Genomic DNA, 19,757 nt, shown 5'->3' with positions numbered 1-19,757 from the left:
CAACCTGTCCTTACCTGGGAAACCCCAGACAAACTACAAAGCCTGTCCGACTGTCTTTTCCTAATCTGAGAAATGGAGATGATGATACTAATGACAGACCAAGTAATGAGAAATGCCAAAGTGCCACTTTATTATTTTTTTAATTGAAATATAGTTTATAGTGCTGTGTTAGTTTCAGGTATACAGCAAAGTGATTCAGACACACACACACAGTTGTTGTTCAGTTGCTAACTTGTGTCCAACTCTTGACGACCCCATGGCCTGCAGCACACCAGGCTCCTCTGTCCTCTGCTATCTCCCAGAATTTGCTCAAATTCATGTCTACTGAGTCAGTGACGCTATCTAATCATCTAATCCTCTACTGCCCCCTTCCTCTTTTGCCTTCAATTTTTCCCAGCATCAGGGTCTTTTCCAGTGAGTCTGTTCTTCCCATCAAGTTCCCTGGTGGCTCAGAGGTTAAAGCGTCTGCCTCCAATGCGGGAGACCCGGGTTCAATCCCTGGGTCGGGAAGATCCCCTGGAGAAGGAAATGGCAATCCACTCCAGTATTCTTTCCTGGAGAATCCCATGGACAGAGAAGCCTAGTAGGTTACAGTCCATGGGGTCGCAAAGAGTCGGACATGACTGAGCAACTTCACCTCACCTCAACCAATATTGGAGCTTCAGCATCAGTCCTTCCAGTGAATATTCAGGATTGATTCCCTTTAGGATTGACTGTTTTTATCTACTTGCCATGCAAGGGACTGTGAACAGTCTTCTTTTGCACCATAATTCGAAAGTAGCAATTCTCCAGCACTCAGCCATTATTGTGATCCAACTCTCAACATCTTTACGTGACTACTGGAAAAACCATAGCTTTGACTATATGGGCCTTTGTTGGCAAAATGATGTCTCTGCTTTTAATATGCTGTCTAAATTTGTCATAGCTTTTCTTTCAGGGAGCAAGTGTCTTTTAATTTCATGGCTACAGTTAACATCCTCAGTGATTTTGGAGTCCAAGGAAAGAAAATCTGTCACTGCTACCACTTTTTCCTTTTCTCTTTGCCATAAAGTGATGGGACTGGATGCCATGATCTTAGTTTTTTGAATGTTGAGTTTTAAGCCAGCTTTTTCACTCTCCTCTTTGACCTTCATCAAGAGGCTCTTTAGTTCCTCTTCACTTTCTGCCATAAGGGGGATGTCATCTGCATATCTGAGGTTTTGATGTTTCTTCCGGCAATCTTGATTGCAGCTTGAGCTTCATCCAGCCCAACATTTTGCATGATGTACTCTGAATATAAGTTAAATAAGCAGGGTGACAATATACAGCCTTCATGTACTGCTTTCCTAATTTGGAACCAGTCTGTTTCATGTCTGGTTCTAATTGTTGCTTCTTGATCTGCATGCAGGTTTCTCAGGAGGCAGGTCAGGTGGTCTGGTATTCCCATCTGTTTTAGAATTTTCCACAGTTTGGTATGATCCACACAGTCCAAGGCTTTAGCGTAGTCAGTGAAGCAGATGTAGATGTTTTTTCTGGAATTCTCTTGCTTTTTCTGCAATCCAGTGGATGTTGGCAATTTGATCTCTGGTTCCTCTGACTTTTCTAAATCCAGCTTGTACATCTGGAAGTTCTCAGTTCACATACTGTTGAAGCCTAGCTTGAAGGATTTTGAGTATTACCTTGCTAGCATGTGAAATGAGTGCAGTTGTTCAGTATTTTGAACATTCTTTGGCAAAGCCCTTCTTTGGAACTGAAATGAAACTAGAATGAAAATTCCAGTTCTGTGGGTACTGCTGAGTTTTCCAAATTTGCTGTCATATTGAGTACAGCAGTTTATCAGCATCATTTTTGGATTTGAAGTAGCTCAGCCGGAATTTCATCACCTCCATTAACTTTGTAGTCATGCTTCATAAGGCCCCCTTGACTTCACACTCCAGGGTGTCTGGCTCTAGATGAGAGCCATCATGGTTATCTGGGCCTTCATATATCTTTTAAAAATTTCCTGACAAGTAACTCACAAGCATAAACCAGTATATTGTGTGTGTGCTCAGTTGCTCATTTATGTCCAACTCTGCAACCTCATGGACTGTGAGATTATCCTGGCAAGAACACTATAGTGGGTTGCCCTTTCCTCCTCCAAAGGATCTTCCCAACCCAAGGATCGAACCCACATCTCCGGTAGCTCCTGCATTGGCAGGCAGATTCTTTACCACCTAGCCACCTGGGAAGCCTGAACCAGTATATTAGTGACTCTCAAATGGATATACAGAAATAAATCCACTCAGAAAACAGATAATTAATGGGGAATTCCTCTGTGCACCATTCAAAAAGGAAGCAACATTTCCTTCAAAGCTAGTAAGTATTTTATTAGTCTTTGTTTGCTTAAATTGCTGCTTAATCATAGTACCCACTTTCGATGTCTTAAAGTTTGATGTATATTGAGCAATGTGAGATCATTCAGACATCACTGAGCTCTTCCATGTTACCTAGGGACTTCACATTATTTTTCAAGCACACAAAAGACCATAAAAAGCAAAAGCAAAAGAAAGAAAGCCCACTAGAACAAATTGAATCTGATTTCTTCTCACTCTTCATGCTCCAGGAGGCAAAGTGAATCGCCAGATGCTCTCTAAGCACCCACAGTGTATGAGGCCTCCAATCTGTAATATGAACCATGGTTTCCAACAAGGAGGGTGGATCCAGTCTACCACTACAGTGGTTCTCCGGGCCACCTAAGGCCATATTTATGACTTCACAGCTGTCATTTCTACCTTGTTACAGTGAGATGTGCCCATGCTTCTATTGATGAACGAACCTCAAGAAGATATTGTGATTGGCATACATTTTAGAGCAGCCCCAAAGATGCTATTAGTATATTTATTTATCAAAAGGCAAGATTTGATACAGAGCCCTGGCTTGAATTCTCTTGAGTCAGGCATGAAATTAAAAGACTCTCGGCTCCTGTAAGAAGAGCTATGACCAACCTAGACAGCATATTAAAAAGCAGAGACATTACTTTGCCAACAAAGGTCCAGCTAGTCAAATCTATGGTTTTTCCAGTGGTCATGTGTGGATGTGAAGTTGGACTATAAAGAAAGCTTGAGTGCTGAAGAATTGATGCTTTTAAATTGTGATGTTGGGGAAGACTGTTGAAAGCCCCTTGGATTGCAAGGAGATCCAACCAGTCCATCCTAAAGGAAATCAGACTGAATTTTCACTGGAGGAACTAATGCTGAAGCTCCAATACCTTGGCCACCTGATGCAAAGAACTGACTCATTTGAAAAGACCCTGATGCTAGAAAGATTGAAGGTGGCAGGAGAAATAGACGACAGAGGATCAGATGGTTGGATGGCATTACCTACTTGATGGACACGAGTTTGCGTCAAATCCTGGAGTTGGTGATGGACAGGGAAGCTTGGAGTTCTGCCGTCTGTGGGCTCGCAGAATAGGACACGACTGAGTGACTGAATTGAACTGAGTTGATTGTACAGCAAATTCCCATTGGCTTTCTGTTTTACATATCGTAGTGTAAAGGTATCCATGCTCTCCTCTCCATTCATCCCTCCCTCTCCTTCCTCCCCCGACTCCCGTGTCCATCAGTCTGTTCTGTATGTCTGTGTCTCTGTTAGAAAGAAAGTGGAGTCGCTCATTCGTGTCTGACTCTTTGCAACCCTATGGACTGTAGCCTACCAGGCTCCTCTGTCCATGGGATTTTCCAGGCAATAGTACTGGAGTGGGCTGCCATTTCCTTCTCCAGGGAATCTTCCTAACCCAGGGATTGAACCTGGGTCTCCCACATTGTAGATAGATGCTTTACCATCTGAGCCATGTCTCTGTTGCTGCCCTGCAAATAGGTTCATCAGTACCATCTTTCTAGAGGTTCAGGAGGGAGGGGACATATCTTTACCTATGACTGATTCATGGTGAGGTATGGCAAAAATCAACACAATATTGTAAAGGAATTATCCTTCAATTAAAAATGAATTTATAAAACATTAAGATTTGAGATTGGAATTGTGTGCACAGCACAGTTCCTGCCTTTGCAGCCATTTTTCCTTCACTGTAACTTGGTTATGATAATCATTTGGAAAAAGCCACACTTCTTACACTACCGCAATGGCATTAGCACGTGATGCAGTCAGTTGTTTTGGGTTCCGTCCAGGAGCCCCAGTTGTTTCCGGGGAGCTGATGCATAGAGGACATTGTCCTGGGACAGGTCCAGCTCTGTGTGTAGTGGGGAACGTGTACACGGTGTGTGGATCAATCCCTTAATGAGTTGAGAGCTTCCTAGAATATGAGTGTTTATGTCTCTCACTGTTCACTCACTCACATTTACCTGCTGCCCCACCCCACCCACCTGTCCTGTCCCTCCTTCTCTCTCAGTTACATATCAGTTCTCAAACTCATTTCCTACTGACACCGGGCAGGTAATGAAAATGAACAAGGTGACTGGGCTTCAGGGCAGGGAGGAGGTGGTGGAGTCCGAGAGGAACTTGAGAGCTCAAGAGGCCTTATCTAAGGCAGGCAGCTTCCATTGAGCCCTCATCTTCCAGCGTTTAAAGAGGCGCTAGATTGTTCAGAGAGTAGATCCTAAGAGATCTCATCACAAGGAAAAAACCTTTTCCTTTTTTTTTTTCTTGGTATCTATATGAGATGATAGATTATCAATAAACTTACCAAGGCAGTCTTCACAGTATATGTAAGTCAAACCACTATGCTGTAATCCTTATACTTAGTGCTGCATATCAATTATAATCTCAGGAAAATGAGAGAAAAGACCTTCATTGTGTAAAATTTAAAAATTTTGACACATTGATATGTACTATACATACCAATACAAAAATTTGGCTGCTGGCTTATGCCTTCAGTATAGTAGATTAGGCAAAGTGAACTTCTGCTCCCTTCAGGCATTCCACATCTGTGGCATTGATGTCTACAGGAAATTATAAAGGTTTATGTTTGTCTTGTTTGAATGCAGTCTTTGCTTCCCCCATTCTTAAATATAAGAACAGTAATTTTATTTTGTGTAGTGCATCATGACATATAAAGTGCTTTTCATATTTACTGTCTGTTTTAATGTACCATCACCATTTAAGTTCAAGGTTGGGTTATTTTCATATGGTTGTGCCATGCAAAATCTTCAAGCTGTTTTACAAAGGGTCATCTTATTAATATTCTCAAAATCTGTCTTTTCTCTTTGATTCAATAATTGCCTTTGTTGCATTGGCATTTCTCTTCCATTCCTTTGTAGTTTTGGAACATCCTCTCATGCTACCTTACACAATAGAACATCACGTTCGCGAATTAATCATTCACTGAACCTACTTTGGTTGCCATTGTTGCTGCTGCTGTTCTTTTCTGTTAATAGAACATCTTGTATATTTCAGTAGACTCCTTATCTTTTGGGCCAGAAGAGATTGTATGAATGTGTGTGTGTTTCCTTTAGTAGTTATTTTTTAAAAAAATAGTATACTAAATTACCCTGTGTAGTATAACCTCTCTCCTGTCCCCAAAATCCTCATGATAGGGAAAGAGGTAGAAGCAAATGTCTGTGTATTTGCAATGAAACTAGGAGAGATTTTTCTCTGTTATTTATTTTATATCTTCTTAAAATCATTTGTGTAACTTTTATAATAAGGTAAAAGTGTTTTGAAATCATGTTCTCTTTTTATTCCTAAGCTCATTAAACCCTCCCCTTGCCTTCATAAACGACTATAAAACTGGAATCATTTTCCTTCCCATTCTGTTTCTTTTTACATTATAAAAGTCGTAATTGGCTATTTTCTCCCCACCTGCTTATCTTGAAAAATTTCGAACCCACAGATAAATTGCAAAGATTGAAAAATTATGACTATATTCTCTTCCCCTTGACTCACCAACTGTTAACATTTTATCACAATTCTTACCTTCTGTTTTTCTCTCTCTACCTCTGTATATGTGCGTGTGTATTTGCACCATTTCAAGGATGACTACAAATTTTAAAAAGTCACATTTTATTTAAAATGTAGACTATTTTGCAGCTAAAATCTTTAGGAGATAGTATCTAGTTGATGTCCTGGACAGCTCTTCTTACACAGCTGCCCTTTGGTTCTGTGTAGTCTCATTGAGCACAAATATTTGCAGTATAAGGGCTTCCCAGCTGACACAGTGGTAAAGAATCCATCTGCAATGCAGGAGATGCAAGAGACATAGGGGTTCAATCGTTGACTTGGGATGACCCCCTGGAGTAGAAATGGCAACCCCCTCCAGTATTCTTGCCTGGAAAATTCCATGGATAGAGGAACCTGGCGGGCTTAAGTCCACAGGGTCACCAAGTTGGACACGACTAAGCTACTGATGGCGTGCACATGTGTGCACACACCCACACACACATATTCACAGTATATCGCCAAGGTCATCTAGAATATGGTACTTCTAGAACATAATATTTCTGTTTTAGGAATGAGTTCTCATATTTGAACTATCAACCAAAGTTAGAGCAGTTTTCTCCAAAATGTCCAGTGCTATCAACTGAACTGAACTTACTGAACAGTAAATTCTTAGGTAAAAGAAATCTAACTCAATCTAATAACTTGGAAAATGCTATGATAATAATCTCTATGTCACATATTGCCACAGTGTTCTGGAATTTACCTCCGTTTGGTTCCATAGTATTGCATAGTCATTGACAACGCAGTGATAGTCCAGGTTTAAATACTGACTTACTAAGTGGGGGCTTCTCTGGCAGCTCAGTGGTAAAAGAATCCGCCTACCAATGCAGGAGCTGCAGGTTCAGTCCTTGGGTCTGGAAGATCCCCTGGAGAAGGAATGGTAACCAATTCCTGGGAAATCCTATGATCAGAGGAGTGTGACCAGCTGCAGTCCATAGGGTCAAAAAAGATTCGGACATGAATTAACGACTAAAATACAACAACTTACTATTTGATCATGAACAAGTTATAAAACCTCTCTGTGGTTGTTCCTTCATCTGCAAACTGGGGATGATAACAGAATACATGAAAAAAAAAATAGTGACGATGAAGTGATGTAACTCATGGCACACAATAAGTTTTCATATTATCATTAACATTTTTCATTCCTGTTCACCACATGCAGATCTTTGTGATTTTTGTAACTTCCACCGGTCTTCATGACTCCAGCTTCTTCCCATTTTAGCCCATCCTACCTGCCCCTCCACTTGGCCCTTGGGTGACAGGGTCAAAATACCAGCTTCTTATTATGTGAAATTGGCTTGGACTCAAGGCTGAAAATGTGTTTTAGTCTTCTTTTCTCCCAAGTTAAACTTAATTTGACCCCTGCAGGCTTCACCAAAAGGGCCTGAGCATGCCCCAGTCTGCACACCTCTGTAAGCACTAACGTGATCACAGTACTTTACTGCTCAGAGACCCTCTGTCTTCCCATTCCACACCAAGTAAGACCAGAGTCCTCAGTAATCATCGCTGCCACTAACTGAACTTCTTAGTTATGTTCCAGATAATATATTTTCTGCTTTATTATTTCATTTTGTGTATTTAATTCTCAAACCACTCTGCTGAGTAAAGGGTTATTGTCCATCTGCAATTTACAAGTAAGAAACTAAGGCTCAGCAACATGAAGCAATTTCTTGGTCAGCATAGCACTGTTGGGAAGCAGTCAATTGGGCACTGAGTCTGGGCTGACACCTGCAAAGTCTGTCCTTTCAAAGTATGAAGCTGCACCTCCTTTTCAGCCTGTGTGTGAACTCTGGTTATCCAGGTCAGGAGACCTGTCTTCCCTCTGCGCTCTCCTCTGATTTACCCTCAGACATCTGTGCTTTTATCGCTCCCTGAACATGCTGTGTCCTTTGAAATTTTTGTCTGTTTTTTTTTTTCCGTGCTGTTCTCTTTACCTGGATTATGTTTCCCCCCTTTTCCATTCATGTATCCTTCCGTTTGTCCTTTATGATCCTGTTCAGAGGCCACGTCCTCTGGGAGGCCTTCCCTGATTCTACCCACTTTTCTTCCCAAAAAGTTGTTCCGATTTATATTATATTAGTAATTTGTAGACGGAGAAGGCAATGGCACCCCACTCCAGTACTCTTGCCTGGAAAATCCCATGGACCAAGGAGCCTGGTGGGCTGCAGTCCATGGGGTCGCTAAGAGTCGGACACGACTGAGCGACTTCACTTTGATTTTCACTTTCATGCATTGGAGAAGGAAATGGCAACCCACTCCAGTGTTCTTGCCTGGAGAATCCCAGGGATGGGGGAGCCCGATGGGCTGCCGTCTATGGGGTTGCACAGAGTCGGACATGACTGAAGCGACTTAGCAGCAGCAGCAGCAGCAGTAATTTGTAGAATAGTCATTTGTGATGTCTTTCTGTTTCCTTGTATTATTAGTTCTTTTAAGGACCAGATCATACAGTTTTTCATCCCTGAACATCAGGTACTTTGATGATGCTGATAATAAAATGAATGATTATTTGGACAATGGTTGTTGTTCATTAAATCCCTCCTTTGTGTCACATACAGTACTGGGTGCTTCGTACGCATTGTCTTGGTTTCACAGACTCCAAGAGACACACTTTCAGGATCTTTGTCTGCTTAACTATAAAGTGGGAATGAGGACATTCATGAGTTTTTATTGAGAGTTGTTAGGAAAGGATGGAGCCAGGATTCACAGGTCTGTCAAATTCCAAAATGATACCCTTTTCCACCACACAGTGCTGTCTGCTTTGCACATGGTAGATAGACAGGAAATACTGGTGGCATTCTTTTGCACCCCCAGCTTTGCCATTTCTGGTACGTGTTAAGAAGGACACTCAAAGGCAAAACTAACAAATATCTTTGTACATGTAGGAAATGCTTAAGCCAGTTTGTCCATGGCATTTTGTAACATATTTTAGTTCAATATACAAATAACCAACTTTATTTTTTAGCTTAAATTGCCATAAAATTGTATTGGCAAGTATATTATAGAATGCACACTGAGAGAAATATTCAGTGGTATTACAGAATTTTATTCTCAGAAGTTTAAAAAAATTTTCCTGTGGTCTTGTTAGTTCATGGAATTTGGAACTTGGTGTAGATGATTTATTGCTGGAAGCCTCCTAAGGATTTGGTTCTTATAAAATCTATATAATTCAGTGCTTTTCCATGGATCTCTAGGGCCTTGTGGGAGTGAGGCTTCTATGTAAGCAAACTCTCGAGAGTCATGGAAAGTAATTCATCGACATTATCATCAAATAAGTTGTTTTCCTGAGATGGTCCATTTGGGGATTATAAGCAAAGAGCTTCTAGTACTGGATAGAAAGTTGTTCACATGTCCCCACCTTCTCTGAATCCTTTTAAACTTACTAGTTTTCTAATAACCGTACATTTATATTTTATCTTTAGGGTAGTATAAAATTTGATTCTCTAACCCCTTATTGGAGCTTCCCTCATAGCTCAGTCAGTCAAGAATCTGCCTGCAATGCAGGAGACCTGGGTTTTATTCCTGGGTCAGGAAGATCTTCTGGAGAAGGAAATGGCAGCCCACTCCAGTATTCTTGCCTAGAGAATCCTATAGACAGAGGAACCTAGCAGACTACAGTCCATGGGGTCGCAAGACTTGGACATGACTTAGTGACTAAACCACCACTAACCCCTTATTGAAACACAGAAAAACAGTAGAAAAGAGCATAGACTTTGGATAGATGTACCAGTAGAGATGTTAGTGGGCATATGCTGTCATTTCCATGAAGCTTACTTCCTTATCTGTAAAAATGGAATTTACATGTATAACACGAGGGCTCTAGTTAACAATATAATGTATATTTGAAAGTTACTAAGAGAGTCAATCTTAAAAGTTACCATCTTAAGAAAAAAATTATATCTATATCAAGTTATGGATGTTAACTGAGTTTATTGTAATTATTTTGCAGTATATATACATATGAAATCATTCTGTACTACACCTTAAACTAATACAATGTTTTATATATGTATACATATATATATACACACACACGTCAGTTATATCAATAAAACCAGAAAATTTTTTAATAAAATAGTATTTATAATTACTTTGCATAGTTACTGTCAACTAGTAATATTTAATATAAAATTACTGAATGATACCCAGCACTATCAGTATCATTAGTAGAAATAGGTCATACTTCTTCTTTTTCCTTTGAATTCAAGGTTTTAACTAGTTGGTGGGATAAGCCATCCATGAAAATTGTATTATAAGAGTTATTTTGTTTGCCAAGACTAAAATAATGATATTTCAATCAAAAGAAATTTTTTTTCCAAATGCTTTAAGTGGTTATCCAAGACTCTGGCTAGCACCCTTCCATGTGAACTATTATCAGTTGAGACAGTTATCACTCTAAAGCAGTGCTCTAATGAAAACTCTTTGGGGAATCCTTAATTTCCCCCATTGAATTAGTTGTCAATTCACTTCAATAAAAAGGAAGTCTTTTAAGCCTTGGGTACTGGATGGGCACTGGGCATACTTCTACACAGAATTTTACAACAAGCTGTAGTTCTTAATGGCTTCCCTGATAACTCAGTTGGTAAACAATCTGCCTGCAATGCAGGAGACCCTGGTTCGATTCCTGGGTTGGGAAGATTGACTGGAGAAGGGATAGACTACCCACTCCAGCATTCTTGGGCTTCCCTTGTGGCTCAGCTGGTAAAGAATCCCCCTGCAATGCAGGAGACCTGGGTTTGATCCCTGGTTGGGAAGAAAGGAAAGGCTACCCACTCCAGTATTCTGACCTGGAGAATTCCATGGACTGTATAGGCCATGAGGTCCCAAAGAGTCAGACACAGTTGAGCTTTGCTTAATGAAGCGTCTAAGAACATATTGATTATTTTTTCTCTGCTCTGTGTAACTCATTTTAATATGATACTGTTTAAAAATTGCATGCATTTAACATCGTTTTTAAATACCTAATGTGGTTTGCTTTAAGCCATTTCAAACCTACATTTTTCCTCTCAGCAGGAAAAAAAAAACCCAGCAAAGTGTCTAGATCCGTCACCACGTTTGATTACTGGAATTAGAAACCACTGAGTCTTTTTCTTTTTCAATATAACCCTTGTTTTGCAGAGAAGAGCTGGTGTCCTCCGAGGACCTGCTGGAGTGGCTGCGGCCTTTCTGTGCCAACGACGCCTGGCCCGTGCGGCCCCGCATTCACGTGCTGCAGATTCTGGGACAGTCGTTTCACCTGACTGAGGAGGATGGCAAGCTCCTCGTGTTCTTTAGAACAGAGGCCATCCTCAAAGCCACCTGGCCCCAGAGACAGGTAAGGGTGCATCTGATGGTCATGTCCTGATTCCTTTAAACCCCCTTCAAGTGAATAATCAGCTTGTTAATGCAGTCTTCCCATTGTGTTCATCAGTACAGCTATGTAGCGGTTAAATATGTGCAACACAGTTTGTTTTTACTTTTCCATATGTTTGAATATACAGAGTAGATGATACCTCAGTCACCTGACATGTATATATAATTTTTCTCTTCATAGGATACAGTCAGGGTTTTTCACAGTATCAATTAATTAGGGCAGCTTGCCCTTGCCCTGGAGAGATACAGATCTAAGTGGTGATGCAGTGTGCAGTTTAGCTCATCCATTTTGCCATGCCTTGCCCAGGCACACAAATGCCCTCTCTCCTATGTGTAGACAGACACAATGTAGCAGAGACGTAAGATCTTGGTTTCTTCATTTCATCCTGCAAGGCTCACTCAGTCCATCACCTCTCTGGATCCTTCCCTGACTGAAGGGAAACTTAACTGAACTTTGAACTCCACACATTTGATCTATTTTTATTTTTATTATTATTATTATTATTCTGCTACTTAAAGTTTTATCCTTCCACTACCTGAAAACTCAGAAACCCTGGAGGATATGCTTACCATTTTTCAAAGCCCTCTAAGAATGCTGTGCACACATTCAGAGCTTAAATGCTTGTTGACTAAGTGAAAATGCTAATTCCTAAATCAAAGAAATACGGTGGCTGTTGAATTTCGGCTTAGATTCTAAACTGATGCATCCTGAAGATATTGTATCTAAGAGTCAGCACTTAATCAAGTGCTTTAGCTTGCAGACTATAGGCTAATAAAAGTTAGAAAGTAAGACTTGCTTTCTAAGCTGCAAAAGAGCTTCCTGGAAGTCTGACTCCAACCCAGTTTACCTTCTCATTTTAAAACTGCCTTATAATTTCTGTTAGTATCCTTGTTACTTCAGTTAAAGAGCAGTGAACCTTCTTTTTTTTAAAAAAAAAGAACCAAATATTAAAAATGTCTCAAGACTCATCTCAGGACATCTCCTGAATTACCTTCTACATTCTTATTTCCCTCTGTGAGAGAAATAGGTAAATACTATCTATTCTTCAGAGTTAGAGAATTTGAGATTCAAAAAAGATGGATTTATTGAATATTCTCTAATCCTGCCACATTGCTGAAACAGTATATTAAAGCCACTAATATCTGAATGATACTCTGAAGCATCATGACCGTATCAAATTATTTAGTCTTAAAACTTTGCTTTGAATTGCATTAAGAGACCACTAACAGGCTTTCTCAGGAGCAGTCTGAACAGAAGTGCACTGGGCCGTGACAGACACTCCAGGCCCCTGGCGCAGTGGATGTTAGAAGTGTGTGTGTTTTCAGCAGACCCAAAGGTTTTTGTAGCATTCCTGAGGTTAAGCAACAAACTAGGTCATGTTATTTTCGCCAAGTGGAACCTTAGCTTCCGTCTCATCCTGAAACAAATGAACACTCTTACTTTTAGGCATTTTTCTGACAGACCCTCCATTTTTCAAGTTCTCACCCTTTTTCAGTTTTCTCTTCCCTGATGGCTGGAGCCTGGCAGGACAATGAAGCCTGTTTCTCTCGAGCCTCACTTCATGTCACATCAGATCCATGCGCCAGAAATATTATGAAACAGCGTAGAAACAAAGAAAGGGGGAAAATACCCATTTCATCTATCATCTTGGAACATGCACTCTAATTTGGCTCTAAACACTTCAGAAATCATATCAGTATACCCAACTGCTTTTATGCTTTCCTCAACGTTCCTGTTATATTCATAGAACAAGTTGCAACTTTCATATGACTTGTGTCTCCACCCTCCCTCTACCATTGTTTACAGTCTCGGAGAAGATTCTTACACTATGAGCCGTGGCTGCTATGTGAAATGGAGCCTTGAACCAGAGGAGACAGATGATGCCTTGCTCGCCTCTGTCATTTCTTTGACATGTTTTCATCCCCATTTCCCAAACACCTAGAAGACCCCGAACTGTTGTTTGCACGGGCTCTCGTTTTCTTAGTTTCTCCCTATCTCCATCTCCATTCTCCAAGGCAATATTAAGGAGAGAGAGAGATTCTTACAGAGCAAAGATAAGAACAGATAATGACACTGCAGTGTTCAATTACCAGAAAATGTGGGACTGCTACCTTCACCGCGGCTGGTAATCCTCTTAGGCAGACTTTGCATACATCAAAGAGGGGCTTAATATTTAATTATCCTCGAGGTGCCCAAAGTAGTGGCCCCACAAATCAACGTGTTGCCAGGAAACCAGCCAGCTCCTGCAAAATTCAATACACAGTCTGTGTAGCCTGCTACCTCACTGGTTCTCAGAGAGACAATGATTTCTACTTTTCTAATGATTAGTTAACAGAATTAAAAATTCAGAGGCCCTCAGTTTTCAACAGCATGAGAGGCCTTCCTTTTCACCCCAGAAATGTGCCCCAGCGTGGAGGGCAACAGGGAGGCAGAAGGAGGGGAGGGAGAGAATGGACTGTGTTAATTCTCTTGGTACAAATTGTCTTGAGTTTTTCAGGTTTTGTAATTTTCTAGTTAACTGGTACATGAAAAATATGGGTCAAAATACTGATGTTTCCTTAAAAAATTCCATATCCCATCACCTCAATTTTTTTTCCTGGTTTTATGTAAAAAAAAAAAAAAAAATCACCTAAAAAAAGAACATTGTAAAATTTCAGTCTGAATTTGTGGTTATAAGTGATCAACAGAAAAATGAGTTTAAGACAATTTTCATCCTCATTACAAATTCATGTATACATGGAAGGACATATTAGTCCTTCTGGTCAGAGGCCAACTTGGTGACATTTGCCAAAACATAAACAAAAAACTCATTTTTTTTGTCAGAGCTCAAAGATCAATAGGAAGGAAGAATTATGTGTGCAAAGGTTTATTTAGTTCCATACAAAAGATTTACTGTAACCTTAAGTGTGTTCAAAGCTAGGACTCATTGTCATAAATAATTCTCTTAATCAAACATAGGATATCATTTGATGTTAAAAATATGTATTCACATTAAGTGTACCTCTAAGAGGCGTGAAATCACAATCCTAGAACTAGAAGACAGGTTTGAAAGCACCCTTGTTCAAGAGTCATATTTTATAGAGAAGGATGTCCAGAAATGAAGAAGTCACGTCCTCAGATTTTAGCATAAATATCATCATTTCCAAAATGACTACATCGGGTCACAACCTATTTTGTGAGATTTTTTTTTTCTCTTCTAATCACTTACCACTATCTGCTAACTTCCTCCTGCTTATATGCCTGTCTATTATGTGATGTCTTTTTTCTTCCATTAGAATACAAATTCCATGAGAACAGGGAATCTACAGACAGTAAATATTTATTGAATTAATGAATATTAAATCTTAAAAGCCCTGTCCAAGGTCACCTTTAAAGTGGCAAGGCCGGGAATCCTGACATTCAGTCCAATGTTCTTGCTATGAATGAAGATTAGACCATGCTGCTGCACCCTTATATGCAGATAAAATGATCTGCTTGGAATAATGGAAGTGTTTCCTTGCAGAGCGGCCTGGTGCTTTTAGATTGAAACTATTTTGTATTAATTTGCCATATTTTGCTGACAGTGATTTCTGATCAGCCAGTTGCTTCTCATGTGGAAGCAAACAAATCCTAAGCATGTTTGTCCAGATAGGAGTGAGAAATCGATGTGTCCTTTTCCCTAAAATGACTAAAGTTGAGCAAGCATCTGTATTACTGGGTTCTGCAGGTGTTTGGAGACCTTAAGAAGGTCCCTCCTTACGAATAACGGATTCTTCCTCTTAATTTCACCCTCTGGTCACTGGGATCCTTGGGGAAGAAGAAGGGAGTGTGGAATGTCTCCTAAAGTGTACATCACTGCATCTCAGCTTTAAAACCACCTTGCAAAGTAGTTACCATTTGCTCCAGTTTAGATGAAATCACGTGACTTAGAAGATGAGGTCACATGACCTACCCAGCTTGTGAGCAATAGATCCTTGTGATCCAGAAGCCTGTGTACTATTCTTCTTTCTATTTGCCAGGGGGATACATTGAGCAGTAACATTTGTGTTGTGTTTTGTTGTTACTGTGTTGTCCCTTTCTCTTCCCACAGTCACTCTCTGTGGATAGAATGTGATTAAGTGTGAAGAATCAGGAGTTTGATTCAGAGCACAGAAAGCATTGCTTCATCTTTTTAGCATTTTTCACTCTCTCAGTACACTGCATTGTGTATGTTAACTGCTGCTAGCTAAAATTCTGAAAAATGCCATGACTACTAACTATCGTTTGAACCGAACATCATGTGAAGTATTCATCGGAGAGTCTCCAAACATAGACTGTGCACCATTCACTGTGCTATGCTCTGGAGATAGAGAGACAAAGCAAGTAGTATGAAAAACATTTAGGCTTTTCACCGTGTAGACCTGCTTTCCAGTCTCAGCTTCATCACTCAGTAGCTCTGTGGCCTTGGAACAGTTACTGACCCTCTTACAACCTCAGGTTCCTCGTGTGTAAAATGGGAATAATAGATAAATGCTGTGAGAGTTAAATGAATCATTCATGCAAAGCTCCTACTCCAGTCCAGGTAGATAGATCCTGTTGGTGTGAAGGCTCCAATCCGGTGGAGAATGTAGATTTGTAAACAGAGCTAATACCCTAAGTGCATGGGTGCTGTGATAGAAGTCTGCACAGTGTGTGGGGCTCAGGAGGACAGGTCGCTGTCCTGTCTGGGGGCAGTAAGACTGCTCTAAGGAGAGGATTCTTGACCTGAACTCAGCACAGCTGGGTGTATGGTCTGGAGGTAAGAGGTGCATACTCAATGACTGCTTGGGTACAGAAGTGAGACACAAGCCCAGTGCCCCTCCAATTTCTGCTGAAGTTACCAGGGAGGAAATGATGCTCTGTAATTAGCTGGGAAACACAGGAGAAATCCTGTGGATTATGGAGAAAGACTCCAAGTTCAGGGCTATGTCAGTAGTATGTTTTAATTCTCAACGGCACTTTGTTTTCTGGGATTGGGGTGAGATAGGGCATCCTGTTTATCCTGTCACACAGGCAGACTGTCCTCATAGCCTCATGTGGGTCTGAGTTCACCAGCAACCACCTCCTGGGAAGTAGACTTGAGTTTAGTAATCACGACTGGATGGGATGGCTTTGATTCCATCTCAGGGCAGCCTTCTCCTGGGGTCAGCTCAGGTCCCAGTTGGCATAATTTGTACTGGGACAGTTTACAGCCAAGTGTCCTTTGCTTAGACATGTTATGGCCTAAGTGGTTGTGCTCCTAATGGGTTTCACCGCGGTCGTCTCTTCATCCTTCCTGTGGGTTAGAAGGAAAAGTGGAGGGGAAAGGCAGAAAAATACAAGTGTTTGAATATTGGAGAGTGGTAGGAATATGGGGTTGCCGGACATAACTTCTGTTATTTTTTTTTACTTTCATTGACTTACTGAAAAAAATATGTAAATTTTGCAAAAAATTTTACATACTTTTCATGCATCTTCACCAAATATTACCATCTCAGATGACCACAGCTAACACTGATGCAATACCTTGTCTAATTTACACGTCATTCAGATTTTGTCGGCCGTCCCACTTGGTCCACATCCCGTCAGGTCACACACTGCACTTAATGCCATGTCTCCTTAGTGTCCTGTAATCAAAAACAGTTTCTCATTTTTTCTTTCCCCCTTTTATGACCTTGACATTTTTAAAAACACTGGACAATTATTTTGTGAAAGGTCATTAAATTTGACTTTGTCTGAGTTTTGTTCATATATGCAAGTTGTGCATTTTTGGTGAGAATACCGCAGGAGTGATGTTGGATCCTTCCCAGTACATTATCTTAGGAGATAGACGGTACTTATGTGTTCTTTTACCAGTCGTGTTCATTCGCATCACTTGATTGAGCTGATGTCAGCCATGTTTCTTCTCTGTGAAATTATCTTTTTCCCTTTGAGATTAATAAATGTCTTGTGGTGAGGTACTTTGAGATTGTGTAAGCACTTTCCCATCACATTTTCACCAATTAATTTTAGCACACATTGATGATTATTGCCTGAGTTAACGATCACTGTGGTATTCCCCAAATGGTATTTTTTTATCATTTGTTCTCCCGTTATATTATTTATGCATTTATTTATTTATATCACTACAAGCTCAAGGATTCTCATTATGTTCTATGGTTGTAATCTATTACCATCACTGTTTTTATTTTTTGCTCCAGTTATCTCAGATTTAGCCACTGGGAACCTTTCAAGTTTTCTCCTGGATCATTTTAACTTGTGCCCATTCCATCACTTTTTGAACACACATGTTCGAAAACCCTCTTACACTTTGCCTACTCACATCCAGATTCAATCAAAGACTTTTTTTTTTTTTAATAAAGAATGGTATTTAGAAGCCAAGACTGGAGTACTAGGTATAGTCATTGGTTTGGTGGTGTTACAGCTTTTAGATGCTGTAAGGGGACAGAGCACATGTAAGTCTACGTCTATTTTTATATCTGTGTTCACTTTTAAGACCATGAATTTGTGTTGATACTTCCAGTGCCAATCCAGTTTATTCTAGTCTTCTCTCTTTCCTTATTTATAAACTCCTTTCACTCTCAGTGAGAAACTTGACTCTCCTTATCCATAGTGCATTTATTTGTTTAATCTCAGGAACAGATAAAGTAGTGATGGAAATTCCAATCAACTTACTAGATAGAATATTTCTGTAGAGCTCTTTTTGTCTTTAGCCTTAGAGTTAAAAGTACTTAAGAATCTTTTTTTCAAGATTATGTCTCTGTCTCTTTTTCTCTCTTTCTCTTTTTCACACGTACACACACACCACCTCCAGTGTGATTAGCTTATTCACTTATAGTACTGGTAGGTTAATTTTATTTCTGTTTGTATGGTTGTCTCCGTTCTTATTTATTTCAAATATGGATATACGTTTTGAATATGTGAAACATTTACATGGAACGTGAGAGGTCATTCTTTGGAATGTGGTGTTTTTTTTTCTTTTTCACTTACGATATTTTGAAGTTTAGACGTTCCCGACCTGTAATTATACTGAATATACCAGTTTTATGTGGTTTTATTCTTGTTCTTTCTGTTTTGGAGCATATATGGGCATTCTACATATAGAATATTTAGGAGCCCACGTAGCTCGGTGGCTACCACTTTCTTCCGTGCATAACTCTTTGGATAGTATCTAGCTGTAATAAAAAAAATAGATTCAAAATAAAAGCTCTGAATGTTCTAGCAGAAATCTGCTTTTACTTGAGAAGATGCTTATGTACTGTCAGTTTTCATGTTTTATAGGGATGTCTGTGAATTGACCATTAGGCTTTGTATGTGTATTTTATCACTGAAACCTCATAATAACCCTTTCATGGAGGCTTTATTATAATTCCATTCAATGCAGGAGCAAATAAGCACAGAGTAGTTAAGGAGTCTTTACAGTATCTTTGCTAAAACATAGCAGAATGAGGTATTGTTATTCCTTATTATGTATTAGGTATTTATTATTATGAACTACCAGTACTGTTGCCACCATAATAGCTCTGTGTTAACTCACTGTTAGGTACCTATTCAGGTGTGTGTGTCTCTATTTATATTGTCCTGCATTATGTTATATATTATGTTATCTTATTCTCAACATACCCTGATAGGTTAGGTACTATTACCTTATTTTTACAAATGAAAACACCAAGGCTTGGTGGGATATTTTCACCTGATCACAGAGCTATTAAGCGACAGGGCCAGTATTCCATCTGAGTCTAAGTGATATACTACAGCGAAAGCATATCTGGCTCCACGAACTACTCTATTACTACTTTATCAACTTTAACTAAAAAACAAAGTCTGGCCTTAAAATTTTCGCTTGTATAGCAGTTCTTTAAGCATGTACTTCTAGAGGCTCATATTGGAGTGATTGATTATTTGTCCTAGAGAAAAAGTTTATAAGGCAAACTCTTTCTTATTATTTTAAAACAAAGTATTTCCCCTCTCATATGTCTCATTTGAAAGATTCTGTCATTAAATATTATATTGCCACCTGAAAATGTGTATTATGTATTGAAGTTACAGCAGCACTCGCTTATGGAGAGGGATCATGGAACGCTTGATTGTGTCATGTCCAGTTTTAGAGATACAGTAAAAGAAGTAGGCTGGAGAACATGGCTCATGAGTGCCGTCGCCAGCTTCTTCTGTATATTTCTGTGTTTGTGCGCCCCACATACAACTCCAAGCGTCTGGAAAACCCTTGGGAACTTAATTCTGTCATTGGGCTCCCTCCCCATCCTAAGGATGTGTTTGCCACACACTAGGAGGGACTTTTTAATGGCGACTGAGGACCCTTTATTCTTGAGCAGTTCACAAAAAGACACTCATTTCCCTCATACTCCTTCGGAGAGAAGCAGAGCCTAAATGTGTGTGCCCATCAGCGGAGGCAGAGGTAGGAAGTAAATCAGTGTCTCACTTGTTTATTGCTGGTCAGGACACCCTTCCTGTGGTAGATGCTCTTCCCTCCCCGTGGGTTCGGGAACGTTGTTTGAAT

At 39.9% G+C, this 19,757-nt stretch overlaps 1 protein-coding gene across 1 annotated transcript in view; it reads left to right on the top strand.

The window, feature by feature from the left end:
• Positions 1–19,757, top strand: part of NBAS (NBAS subunit of NRZ tethering complex) — a 341,977-nt gene that overhangs the window by 291,569 nt on the left and 30,651 nt on the right. Inside the window, exon 48 of the mRNA XM_069580217.1 lies at positions 11,029–11,224. Coding sequence (XP_069436318.1) covers positions 11,029–11,224 — 196 coding nt within the window. The remainder of the gene's footprint in view (positions 1–11,028; positions 11,225–19,757) is intronic.

Source organism: Ovis canadensis, chromosome 3 (assembly GCF_042477335.2).
Source record: "Ovis canadensis isolate MfBH-ARS-UI-01 breed Bighorn chromosome 3, ARS-UI_OviCan_v2, whole genome shotgun sequence".
Lineage (NCBI taxonomy): Eukaryota > Metazoa > Chordata > Mammalia > Artiodactyla > Bovidae > Ovis > Ovis canadensis.
The sequence above is the reverse complement of the archived record's forward strand: the minus strand, read 5'-3'. Positions and strand labels throughout refer to the sequence as shown.